This window comes from Triticum dicoccoides, chromosome 5A (genome assembly GCF_002162155.2).
Source record: "Triticum dicoccoides isolate Atlit2015 ecotype Zavitan chromosome 5A, WEW_v2.0, whole genome shotgun sequence".
Taxonomy (NCBI): Eukaryota; Viridiplantae; Streptophyta; class Magnoliopsida; order Poales; family Poaceae; genus Triticum; species Triticum dicoccoides.
The window spans coordinates 525905386-525919320 of NC_041388.1; the positions used below are offsets into that span (position 1 = coordinate 525905386).

General features: G+C 44.4%; 2 protein-coding genes across 2 annotated transcripts; one reads left to right on the top strand and one right to left on the bottom strand.

Annotated features, from left to right (window-relative positions):
• Positions 1–570: 570 nt before the first annotated feature.
• On the top strand, positions 571–2853 carry LOC119302505 (transcription factor VIP1-like). The gene is made up of 4 exons (XM_037579537.1): positions 571–1119; positions 1211–1343; positions 1488–1572; positions 2377–2853. Exons 1-4 carry the CDS (start codon positions 593–595, stop codon positions 2562–2564), a joined length of 933 nt encoding a protein of 310 aa, XP_037435434.1. The 5' UTR covers positions 571–592; the 3' UTR covers positions 2565–2853.
• A 798-nt stretch (positions 2854–3651) lies between these two features.
• LOC119302507 (protein LITTLE ZIPPER 1-like) lies at positions 3652–4572 on the bottom strand. The gene is made up of 2 exons (XM_037579538.1): positions 4372–4572; positions 3652–4250 (listed from the first exon to the last, which is right to left on the bottom strand). The coding sequence occupies exons 1-2, from the start codon at positions 4473–4475 to the stop codon at positions 4025–4027; spliced, it is 330 nt and encodes a 109-aa protein (XP_037435435.1). The 5' UTR covers positions 4476–4572; the 3' UTR covers positions 3652–4024.
• Positions 4573–13935: the final 9363 nt, after the last annotated feature.

Sequence of the window (13935 nt, forward strand, 5' to 3'; positions counted from 1 at the left end):
CGACTCCGCGCACCGCCACCACCTCCTCCCACTGCCGGGCCCACATGGACGCCCCCGCGCACCGCCGCCGCGTCCTCCGGCTGCCGGGCCCACATGGACGCCTACCACTAGACAGTCCATGCGTGTTCGCCCTCTCATCCCATCGCCACCGACCTCTCATCCCGCCGCCGCCGACCTCTCCTCCTCCATACACCGCCTCCAGCCCTCGCTCCGACTCCCGCCGGCCCACCCTGCCTCCGTAGCCGCCCGTTTCGTCCCGGGCTTCGGCTACTACCGCGTGCCCCCGCCACCACCGCCGCCGCTGCCGCCGGCGGCGAGCGGTGGCGCAGGATCCCATCACTCGCGCTCGCTGTCGCAACCCCAGTTCTTCTCCATGGACTTTCTCTTCCGGCCCCCGTACCCCGATCCGTCTGCGCCATCAGCGATCGCGCTCTCCCCGCCGCCGCCGTCGGGCTCAGACCGGGGGGCGTCCGGACTGCCGCCGCCGTCGGGCTCCGAGCGGGGGGCGTCCAGACTGCCGCCGCTGCGGGCGGGGCATCAGCGGTCGCAGAGCGACGTTCTCCTCGCGTTCTCCTCCCAGCAGAACCTGCCCATGCCACCTCCGGCGCCGGTGAACGCGGAGGCCCTGGTGGCCGCGAACAACAGCACCCTCGACGGGATCCTCGGCGCCTACAACAAGAGTACGAATGGCCTGGGCGCGGTCGGCTCCTCCGGGCCCGTCGGCCAGGAGCGGCGCGACCAGCTGGACAGCCAAGCGCCCGCTTGGAGCCCCGGTGACAGCAGCGAGAACGAAGCCGAGAGCGCGGACGGCAGCTTGCCCAGGCATTGCCGCAGCTTGTCGGCGGACAGCCTTGTAGGGAAGTTCAAGTTTGGACCGTCCGGCCTGGAGCCGTCCAACTCCAACTCCAACTCCAACCCGCCGCCTCCATCTCCGGGTCCGGGGCCGGGTGCTGCTGCTCGGCTGGCACGCAGTGGAAGTGGTTCCATTGGTGGCGCCGCTGCTCTCTTCGCCAAGGAATTCGCAAACAGTAAGGAATTCAGTGAAGCAGAGAAGAAGGTTATCATGGACAGTGAGCACCTCGCGCAGATTGTGCTGACCGATCCTAAGAGGGTCAGGAGGTGTGTTGGGCGTCCATGATCGCAATAAAGTTGTCATTGGTAAAAATGTTTCGCTTACTGAAAATTGATCATATCTTGTAAAATTTTCCAGGATCCTAAACAATCGGCTGTCTGCTGCTAAGTCAAAGGAGCGCAAGGCAAAATACATAGTGGAGCTTGAGGGCAAGGTTCAGGTGCTGCAGGGGGAGACTATGAACTTATCTGCACAAGTGAAAATGGTTAAGGTTCGTTCTCTGAATTTGGTGGGCCTTTTTCCCCCCTTCTTACAGACAAGAGGCTTTCTGGCCCAGCTTTATATGTGGTGAGCATTTTGATTTGTATTTGAAGGTTTGACAGTCCTAGTTACTGTGAATGCATGTATTTTGCAGAAGGGCCAGGCTAGGCTTTCAATTCACAACCATGAGATGAGAATCAGGCTGCAAGCTTTGGAGGAGCAAGCACAGTTGAAAAAGGGTGAGTTTGCTTCCTTATTTTCCAGCATCACTGTAAGTTGCGGTAAAAATAGATAATGAGTCGAAATAGCAGTCAGCGTATGTATGATATATGAGTTGGTGCCCGGTGCTGTATGTTCTGACTGTTCATGTGCAGCTTGCGATGTTGCAATAGAAGTTATGATGATTCCTACAACCAAAACTTGGCTTTGTGTTTACAGTGATAAAAATAGATAATGCTTTGCAACATATAAGCATGTTGGGGCAACTGGAATTCAGGAATTGTTTCGACTGTTAGGGCGACTGGAGTTTTCAATGTTAAGAATTGAATGTGTAGTTCAGAAAACCAAATGGTAGGATGGAGTCTAGGCATAACACCAAAAACATTATGTTGAATTCTGGTGCCGCGTTGTCAAACTAGCGCATGTATGCATGCCTGAATAACTTGATATCGTAGAATATTCTAAATGTGCCACAAAACTTGGATCTTTTGACAATGGTTCCTCTTCTTGTGAAACTTAATTCAAACAGAACCTGCATGTTATTGTTTAATCTCATAATGTTCTCATTCGTTGTCTGGTATATTTGCTTTGTTTATTGACCAGCACTGCAAGATTTTTCTGCTGATTTACTTCAAGTTGTGTTCTTCCAATGGTTGATTGTAAACTATCAGTATTTTGCACTTTTACTTCAGTTGTGTTGAGTCCTGTTAGTCATGTGGTATGCTGTGTTAACGTGCTTGTTACCCCTACTACGCCTATGTTAGAATGAACTTTATTGTTTATTTGTCATAGTCAGTTAACTTGGGTTTTCACTCTGTGTCCAGCTCTGAACGAAGCATTGCATGCTGAGGTCGAACGCCTAAATCTGGTTGTTGCCGAGGCCAGTAATCCTCATATGCCGAACAGTTCAGAGCAACGGATGAGCTCCCAGATGATTCAGCTTCACCAGCTGCAAATTCTGAGGCAACCATCACAGCTCCAGCAAGGTCAGCAACGCCAGCGGAACTTCTAGGATGCTTTCCCAAATGAGATCTTCCAAGGGAAATTTGATACGACAGATTCGGTTAAAAATACCATATGCTCTGGACAATACTTTACTTAGGTCGCGGGAAACAATCATAGGAAGAAAAAAAAAACATCTCTTGTTTTGTCGAAATTATTTTTGTTCAATCCTGGGAAAAACTCCGGTCGATTTTTGAACTGTATAAAGTGTCTGTCTGTCCCTGTAGCTGTGTGCTGGATTCATCGGATTATGGTACAATTCCTTGTGCCCCGACTTTGAACCGATAACTTGATGGAAATGTTTGGGGCAACTCCAGTGGCATGCTTTGTTGTTTGTACCTCATATCATTGTTTTCTCCATTTTGCGGTTTTGAGTGATGCACACTGGGTATTACTTGTATAAGCTTAGCTCCATTTGTTGTACTCCCTCCGTCCCAAAATTCTTGTCTTAGATTTATCTAGATACGGATGTATCTAACACTAAAATGTGAATAGATATATCCGTATGTAGACAAATCTAAGACAAGAATTTTGGGACGGAGGGAGTATGATCTAAGCTGCAAGATAACCTGACTGTTTCCCTCGTCGTCACAGCTTGGTGATAGTAGTTGTTTTGGGTTTATTTGTTCTTATTCCGAAGAAGAGCTCAGCTCCGGCTTCAGTTTCAGTGTTGCGATTTTTGCCGCCATTTGGAAGTTTGATTCAGGTTCTACAGTTGTAGATATTAAACTTGCACATATAATGCATTGCCAGTAACATTCATCAAAGTACTAGGTAATAAAGGTGTAAAAGGGAAAGCTCACAAGGATATCTGCCAATATATGCTTTTGAGCAGAATGAAAAAGGCTGGAAAAGGTTTGATGAGGAGTTCATGGTATTTAATCATTGGAGACCTTAAGGTGTAAGTAAACATTGAGCATGTAGAGGGACAAAGGACTACTGCCATCTTTTTGCCTTTAATTTTTTGATTTTAACAAGGGAAAGTTGAGTTGACATCTTTACCCTTTTGATCAAAGCTGCCTTTCATTTTCCTCCCCCTTTTCTTTTCAAAAGCCAGCCAGACAAAAACTTGGTTACATTAATCTCTGCACTTCAAATTAAACATATATAATGTGCAACCATGATCAAGCCACAAATCACACAAATTTTCTGGTTTTAACAAGAGAAAGTAGAGTTGACATGTTTGCCCTTTTGATCAAAGCTGCCTTCCATTTTCCTCCCACCCTTTTCTTTTCAAAAAGAGCCAGCCAGACAAAAACTTGCTAACTAATCTCTGCACTTGAAATTAAACATATAATGTGCAACCATGATCTATTGATCTTGCCACAAATCACACAAAGTAGGTCCAAGAAAAACCCTGTGGTTGATCGATAAGCACAGATCATCAGACAGCCAGCCATCATCAACACCTAGACAAAGTAGCACAAGCACAACAAGGAGCCACCAAGACCAAGGAGAACGGCGGGAAGCTCAGCAGCCGGGGGCAGCCTCTGCCGGCGGTAGCACCACCTTGCACAGGTTGGCATGCAGCGCGAGGTTCTCGCGGCGGAGCGCGCCAGCCCTCTCCCGGAGCCTCTCGTTCTCCGCAAGGATGCGCCGGTTCTCCAGGTGGAGCCTCAGGTTCAGCATCGCCATCTCCGCCCCTCCAGCAGCCGCCCTCCTCAGCTCCCTCCTCCTCCTCCTGATCAGCCTTAACCTGAAAACATCAGGCGTAGCTGCATGTAAGCACACATGCACGCAGCATCATGCTCCATAAGCTCCATTGCTGCTGCTGCCACAGTTAATCTGGAACAGGAACAAGCTGAGATGTTAATTACCTCTTCCTCCTGAGAGTCACTGAGACATGTGGCTTCTTCTTCCCCTGCTGCCTGATGAACAGCACAGCAGGAGGTGAGGAGTTCCAGGATGCAGAGCTGCACATGTTGGTGAGGCTCCTAGAAATGACTTGTGAGGAGCTCAAGGTGTTTGAAGTGAGCCGTCTGTCGGCAACGGCAACACACGCCGCATATATAGGGTGGATTTGGCCTTGGCTTTCCTGGCTTTGGCGCCGTACGTACGTGAGCCTGCCGTGGTGAGCTTTAGGTGTTTTGTTTGGTGGTGCATGCACACACGTACTATATACCTTTGAGGTTTGACATGACACCATGCATGTGAAGGATAGGAGATATGGAGGCAGGCGTTCCTCTCCATCATGCCTAGCATGGACCATGTACATGCCAAGGGATCCATATCTTCCATGAACTAATCATTCGGCACACGGTCTCATCTCAAAAGTAAAGAAAAAAGGAGAGTGAATGGATAAAAATCGATGCAATTATTACATGGGTTTTGGATGCTATGGCACATTGCACACGAGACACCATGATCTACCTTTTGACATGGACGCCGAGGCTTGGAGGACAAAAGAAGAGAATCATTTCAGCAGGGAAGCCAAGCTCCAACCTCCAAGAAACCAATGCGCTTAGTTTCTACGCTCTTCTAATTAATCGTGCCAATCCGCTTCAAAAGTTGACTAAGAAAGAAAGGCATGTCACGCTCTGCATCGTGCGGAGTATCATTGAGGCTTGAGCGAAGGTGTTGGCGTGCGTGCATGATGAGGCTTGAGAGTTTTTCCTTGCCACTCCATCGAGGCAAGAGACACACCAAGTCAAAAGGCTTTCGAGCGAGTGTATCATTCTTCTTTGCTCCTGCGGTTTCTTCACTAAAATGATACGTTGACACGCCTTTTGTACTCTCCATGATGCGCTCCCCATCCTTCCATACATAGCACTTGCTTTTCGCGATGAATACTAGTGGTTATCCCTCTCTTGCAATTTGCAAACTCTTCTTTTCAATCAGTCACTACAAAGTTGGAATTGTGCACTGCTGAGCATGGAATTGCATGTACTTTAGTGAGATGTGAGTAGTTGTTTTGGTTTGCACGTTATGGATGCAGTAACTCAGAAATGAGGATGCAAAGGCTTAGAAATGCGACTGTGATATATTCTCCTTGAGCCTCGGATCTATTGGTGTCACCCTATTGGCTAGGCTCGCAAGGAGCGAGCTAGACCACCCGCGCTCGAGTCCGGAGTGGCGCATGGTGCTTAGAGACTTTCTTCCATAAAAATATGCCTCCAAAGGCTAGTTCTAGATGGTCTCAGATTTTTTTTAATGGCCACACGTTGATATGGATCTAAGGAACGCATAACTAGTCTAGTCAAGCCCGGTGAAGTGTTGGTGGTAACATATGATACACAATTAATGCATGGCGATACCGCGATAATAAAGAAAATAATAAGAGTAATTGATTGTATTGATCATATAATCTTCACCAATACAAAAGAGGAAGAAAAGATTGCGTAATTAATGCACCATCATAAGTAAGAAAATATGGAGGGTAATAAATGATATTAATTACGTAATATTTGGTCCATACAAAAAAGGAAGAAAAGATTGCGTAATTAATGCACTGTCATAAGTATGAAAATATGGAGGGCAATAGATGATATTAATTACATAATATTTGGTACATACAAATTAGGAAGGAAATATTTTGTAATTAATGCGTGATAATAACTAGGAAGAAAATCACCAAAGATCACAATGATATTGATTAGGTTGCAAAATGGCTGACTCCAATAACCATAGCCTCGTGGCTCCTCGCGCCGCGACTCCCGATGGCGTGTCCGGTCTAAGAGCATCACCAAGGGCAACGGACAAATTTGAGCCCCCGTATGTATATGGACATATCCGCGGACAGCAAGGGGTCGAGCCCTAGTTGTCCGCACCGACAACGGTGCTCCTCATTTCCCCTCCGCAAGTCTGTGCAACGTAGATCATTCGATTAAATACATTCTATATTCCATAGTTAACATATGACAAATTAAAACATAGGACATGACGACATAGTTTAGCATAGGACGGGAAACTACTACAAAAAGGAGCATTAGAGATGGTTTTGGTACATGGGCATGCGGTAGTTCCACATTTCGCGTCAAAGTCTGTGTTGCTAATACTCAGAAAATAGGAGGGGGTTTCAAAACTGCCTCGAATATGTTCGCCCGCGGGCAGTTCCTACAATATAACCGCATACAATGCTTTAAGGCCCTGAGATGGTTTCCAGTACATAACCATCTGGAATACTTTAACATTCGAAGCGGCTTCCTTTTTACAACTGCCTCCAATAAGGTTCCCCTACTAAGTCGTACCACAAAATTTTGAATCTCACATAAAAGATATATTCAACATAGGACGGGACACTACTACATAAAGGAGCATTAGATGTGGTTTCCTACAATATAACATCTTCCAATTATTTAAGACTATGAGGTGGTTTCCAGTACATAACCGCCCGGAATACATTATCATTTGAAGCGGCTTCCTTTTTACAACGGCCTCCCTTAAGGTTTCCCTACCAAGTTGTACCACTGAAATTCGAATTTCACATAGAAGACATATACATATATAGAGGTCTGCATGTTCTAATTCACCACACAAGTCAACTGCATCTCATAATACATTCAAATATGTTAAAGAGTTACACATACTTCACAATCTACATATGAAAGATGATCTAAAATCAAAAGATTTATCACATCTAACATAGGAAATGAAGATCTAAGATCCAAAGATTCATACACTACCCATCTCACCTGGGGAAAAAATAGAGGCACCACTATAGGAAGGAGATGACGAGAATGATCATTTCACTGCTCTCTATCCAAAATTCGATCAAAATGCCAGTGAAAATGTTCCTGACGAAACACGCCGACACTTACACCAATAGGTAGACTTGTAGCACCACTGGTGATCTTTGTTTGTGCAGTGTCACAAAAGTATTTCCTTCATGTTAACCATTATTGCTAGTGCAATAGCTCGTGTCTGGACATACGCAGCCAATAGGTGGTGCAATTTATTTTGTATAGCACACAATTAGCATCCCAGTCATTTTGTGCAGTGCAACTAAAAATTACTTACATATGAAAAACATGATTAACTTGTTAGAAATCAAATGCAAACAAATTTAATTAGTAATATTTATTCATCAATTGATATTAACAAATAAGTAATTGTTCAACCTAAACTACGATGACTAGTATGGTGACGAAGTCATTTGTACTTACTCCAATCCAGTTAGTTCTTTGTGCAGTGCAACTAAAGGATATGCACCCCTAGAGAGTGGTTTTCCTACACCCCAGCTCGGTGCACCCTGGCAAGAAAACATAGCAAAATATTTAAAAAAAATTGAAACTTTGTGCGGATGATTATAAACAAATGTTATAGATGCTTGAAAAGTTTGGTGCTCAAATGATTTCTGAGGAGCTTTGTACAAAAAAAGGTACTCAAAATTAGTCAAAATGTACGTGCACTGTTTGAGCGGAATTTGTAGTTTTGTCTTTTTGTTCAGAGCTCCTCGGATCTCATTTGACCACCAAACTTTGCAAGTATCTATAACATTTGTTCATAATCATCCCCACAAAGTTTCAGATTTTTTTTTAATGTTTCGCTATGTTTTCTTGACGGGGTCTAGCGGGTGTGTACCGGCTCAGCCACTACTTTCCCTACACCCCTGTGATTTACACAAATTTGAAGATAATATGACATTTATTTATTTAGTGTGCTTTGTCGAGAAGTTTATACACGACTTGGGTGGTGGTGTGATGAGGGCAAACAACACTCTCAAAATTCTTCTAGATCATGTTCACCATTTCTCAAGTAGAGACATGGTACAAAGCAGAGGCCATGTCATAACATCTTTAAGTGTCCTCCCATCTTCTCGTGGAAAAGAAATAAAATTGCTAACACTCTCAGCATCTTGATGACCTTCAAGACACACAAGGTTAGTGTTGCACTAGTGTAAGTAGTCTAGTATAGTATTGTTCCCAGCAAAGAGCAGGAGGAGAGTGTTAATGCGAGTTTTCTGTCGCACATAAGTTGTCACCAGACTTGTACGAATCAACTGTTTTGGTATCTGCAAGGATTATGATGCTGGCAGAAAGCAAGCAATTAACGGGCAACGTAAAATTTCAAGAGTAGCAAATAAAGAACATAAAATAACCAACTGAAAATAATGGTTGCTGCAATGGAAAGAGTAGGCGCGGAGAGATTCAGGTCAAGGCGGATGTAAAATGTGCCATTGTAGAGGCAACGCATAGCCACCTATTCATGTGATTATACCAGTTGTATTCGACGGACGGTAGATGAGTCACTCTTGAATAGTCAAACTCCTCCTGTCGGGATTATTTCTATCTATTGTCCTATCGTCCCGTGACCATATGCATGGCCGGCTAGGCTATTAAGACCATTAAACCGTACCAACAATTTATGTGCCTTGCCTTCCCATTATTCTTGCATTGTCTTCGCTCCTCCTAAATTGGAAAACAAGGCATTATGCTCTTCACAGGTAATCAACCTCACAATTAATCATAGAGGTAGTTTCACAAATAACGACATATAGATTAGGCACAAATGGATCTTACCAATCCCCTACATCTCGCACGTCTATGGAGGATTACTCGCACATGAGAGAAGAAGAATAATCAATCACAGAGATTATGCAAAGGAGATTCATTTCAATAATATTGTAGTTCGTCACAATAAGATGAATGATTAAACCAATCGCAACCAACCCTGGGCATACAAATCGGAATGTTCCTCTCTCTCTCTCTCTCTCTCTATTAATGAATGGGGGGACTGTGAGACCGGGGAATCCAGAACGGATCTAAGTGAAGTTCTTCTCCTCTGGATCTCTTCTCCTCTGTTCTGGTGTGATTTGGCGGCGTTATGTTCCTCTTCTCCTTGGGTTTTCAATATAAAAGTGTCTCATATAGATGAGAGGTGGGCGGTGGCGGCTGGTACGACCGTGGTATGAACGGCAAGCTCGTACCACATGTAGTCTTTGCTTCTGGATGGGCCAAATGGGTTTCTTCTCAACATGGAAGTTGTCCACTTCGTCCTCAATTATACTGATATGGCATTGGTTCCTTCCAAAAATTAAAAAAAAACTTCACAACAAGCAAGGCAACGAGGTTTTTTTGGTTTTTGAAAGATTATTGTTAGTGAACTAGAACAATGTCCGTGCGTTGCAACGGAATATAAACATTCCAGTACATTAGCTTGTGATTTACCTGTCAATAATAATACGATTGCGTAAATAAATGTTCATCAAATTCTGACCGTGAATTACATTATATTTTTATTAGAAGTATGGTAAGTAAATTAAAATGTAATTGGTTCAGAAGGTAAGTAAATTAAAGTGATTGATTATCATATACTCCTGCATGGAAGGTTGGACGAAGGGGTGGTGAGAAAAAAGGTGAAATAGGAACCTTACGTTCTTTTTAAGTTGAAGAGAAAAGGTGAAAACCAGCAAGAATCTTGCATGAAACCAAACAAAATACACATGAAAAGGTGTCATAATTTGGAGCCATCACAGCTCCAAGAAGCAAGAGGTGGGGCAAAGCCGGCATGCTATGTTGGTTTCGTCGATGGTTGTGATCCAACAAAATCTTTCTCATGAGACCTCCCATCCATAGCCGAATTTTTCTTTGTGTGGTGCAACTAAAATGGTTATATTTTTCAAGTGAACACTTTTATCTAGTTTTCATCAACTAGGGTAATTAATTTAGAGGTATATATAATATACAAACCTCAGATAACATAATGAACCTTAATTTTGACAGAAAAGGCATAACTTCTTTGGCTAGCATGAGGTGAAGAATGTTAGTTATTCTTGAACACATACCTGCCAAAGTTAGCCATTCCTTTGATATTTCTAAAGGTTATGAGTTCCATCGTCATCTATAAAGTAGTGCTACATATTTCTCTTCTTCATCGGCACAACGTAGATTGACAATTATTACTCCATTCACTAAACTTTCGTTAACACTGATACGTCATGCGTCGGCATTCAACATACTCCACTTGCAAGCATGAAGAGAAACTAAGAATATCCCTTAGAATGATAGGAGACTGGTGGTTTCAATACAGACTGCCAATTCAATGTCCAGCCAAACAGGTGAATTGAACGTTTATCAATACGAAATCCAATTCAAATGCCCCAGTTGAGACATCTAAAAACGATTCCATGCTCTAAGACAGGTGTGGGAGCTGGCCAGAATGCCAATGCTTCACACATCGGCACCGCGAAGGTGTATCTACGACGATTATTTCCTCTCGAAAGAAATTGGTAGGCTCACAAAATAGAGAGCATTATCCTTTGTCTATTCTGTATTTTAATCATTGTCTACACCGTATTTATGTGCTATACAGTAGTTCTTTCTTGCTCACACAAGCCATTAGACCTGTTGGACTTTCTAATTTGGCCTTCGTATGTACTGTATTTATGTACCACGAAGGTGTGCGTGCCTGCGTACGTTTATAGGGATGAGTGTGTGTGTGTATATATATATATATATATATATATATATATATATAAGCGTCTGCGTCTGTACTATGTGTTTGAAAAGGAAATTTTCATGTTACAAAATAAAGATTAAATTTACCGTCCCGCACGCCATTTTGCCTTGGACACCGTGAGCTTGGAGGACAAAAGAAGGGAATCATTTCAGCAGGATAATGACAAAGCTACAAGAGGCCGGTTGGTTGAATTCTCATGCCGCCTCTAATTAATCGTCGTGGCGCTAGGCTTCTTCAACAGTTGACTAAGAAGGCATCACGCCCTTACATCAAAAGCAGATGGCTGCTAACTGTTGTGCGGAGTATCATTGATCCTTGAGCGAACGTTTCTGCACGCACGAGGCTTGAGCGTTTTTTCCTGGCACTCGATGGATGGATGTATACCAAGTCAAAAAGGCTTTCGAGCGTATCATCTTTTTCCTGCTCGTGCAGTTTCTGGGCTAAAATGATACCCTTTGCGCGCCTTTTCTGCTCTCCATGATGCGCTGCACTCCCCTTCCCCCCCTCCGTGTCCTTCCGGAAATAGCACCCGTTTCACTGCCACCCAAGGACCTTGCACTTTATTAGCAGCCCTCCATCGCCATTACGGACCATCATGGATGGAGGAGAGAATCTTTCTTTCGAGAGAGAAAGCCAAGGAAAAACGCTTTGCTTTGCCAAAAGATGCACTCATGGCTCACACAGAGCAACCAGGGGCATGAATTTGTTTGTGGACTTTGAATTGTCTTAAGATAGTGATGCATGTGTGTGGTTATCGGATAGATCCGGTACCACTTCCGTTGAATTTTTGTATTTGGCTCTGAAAACAGCCCAAGTTATACGCCCTTATAAGAACCTTTGTTTTATTAAAGTCCAGTTCGAAATCCAGAAACTCACAGCGGCATGCACATGCCCACCCGTGCCTGCTGTCTGATTAGCCTCACGATCCACAAAGTTGTTGGATCCCGCACGAGGGCAACAAGTTTTAAGTTTTAGTTTCTGAACTTACAAGTTTGCTGGACGCGGGTTCTAAAATTTACGATTTTGTCGGTTGCTCGTACCAAGTTAGAGAAGTTAAAACTTAAGGAAGTTTAAAAAACTGGCTAAAACATATTCAAAATGGATCTCATTTGAAAACCCACGTCACCAGAAACACGGATATGCAAACGAATTGGGACTTTTGGTTCAAAAGGTATGAAAGGTTTTGAATCGAAAGCCAAAAGAAAATGGGGCTGCGTGCCCCTGCCCCCGCGTGCTATGAATCCCCTCCCATTCAATTCAAGGTTTTTGGCCGTTGGTTGTTAGGAAAAAGCATTCTCCTTTGCTGAAATAGGTTGGAGGGAGAGTAGCAAGTGTGTGTTTTATAATGAGAAAGAGAGTATTATTTTATATTTTATTTGAAGGAGAGGCAAAAGCTTTGCCCCATTCATCAACTAAGAAGAAGGTGTTAGAGAGTTATCGCTCGATGAGCGTATCAGAAAGGGGATCTACAAGACAATTCGCGCCATTATGGTATCCAAATGCTTAGCCAAGGCGGTGGTCAAATGATTAGCCTCGTCTTGCACGAGCTTCAAGATGTGGTACGATGGTGTAGATTTCTTTTGGAGGACCCGTGCATTTCTCCCATTCCATAAGACCCATCTCACTAGCATAGTGCGGGATGCCATTGGCTTCCGGTTCGTGGTGTTGGGACCCGACATGGCAGTCCACCAGGCTCAAACAGACCGGTGATTCACCCAACTAGAGGTGTCCAACATCTCCAAGCTGAGCCAGTCCTTGATCATTCTCCAAACTCTCTTAGTGTATCGGCACTTGAAGAATAGGTGGACCACAGTCTCATTAGCTCTCTTACACAAGGTGCATACCCCACAATTAGTCTAACCTCTCTTCTCCAGGCAGTCGAGAGTCTAGACCCTATTATGAATAGCAAGCCACACAAAGAACTTAACCTTGGGGGATGACCTTCCAAACATCTTGCTCACTGTGGTTAGCATAGCTCCCATGAATTGTGCCTTGTAGGCGGACGACGCCAAGTACTCTCTGTTCGCTGACAATCTCCATGTGATGTCATCATCCTCAATCTCCTCACGTGACTGGACATGACTAAAAAGGGTCCAGAGGTCAACATACCATGAGATGTGTCAATCTTACCAATCCATGCATCATCCTGAAAAGCCTCCCTCACCGTCCATTTCTTCCCCTTGGAGGCGGCAAAAAAAATGAGGGATGCAATGTCCTCGGGCTTCCTCCCTTGCAGCCACAGAGAGTCCCAGAAAGGTACCTTGCCACCATTTCCAATGTCAATGGTGGTGGAGGCATAAAGGGTCCATGTCTATCTCGTCGCACGGATTCCCCGTACCAACCCACATCTGACCCGGATCCTCCCATTTGAGCCCCAGCCTGAGAGTACGGGCAAACTTCTCCATATGTGGAATCCCCAAACCCCCTAAATGAGTGGGGTGGCAAACCATCTCCCAATTAACTTTGCACTTTGCCCCGAAGGCATAATCTGTCGCCGCCCAAAGAAAAGCAGGCTCCACCTTGTTAATTAGATGGGGGAACAATTAGAGGGGTGATGGGATACACCGCCTACGACATAAGCACTGATTTCACAATACATGTTCGACCGGCTGTGGTGATTCCCCTCCCCCTACTAGGGCGGAATCTTCGCGACAACCTTGGCCCCAAGGTATTGGAATTCGATCCTCTTTAGTTGACAAACCGAAAGCAGAAGGCCAAGATATCTGATGGCGAAGAGGGTTATTGACGCAAGAAGACTATTGAGGATTGCATCAAGATCGAGGTGGCCACGTTGAATAGGAACAACCGACTATGGAACTTGGTAGCCATATCGATAACCTCGTCAAAGGCCCTTAAAATAACTGCAAGGTAACCTCGCTAAAGACAATATTGACCTTATGTTCTTTAGTTGCCCCATCACATGCGCATGGCGTGTGATTAAAGTGGCCTTTAGTATCAATATGGATATTAATAAGGTGGATGAG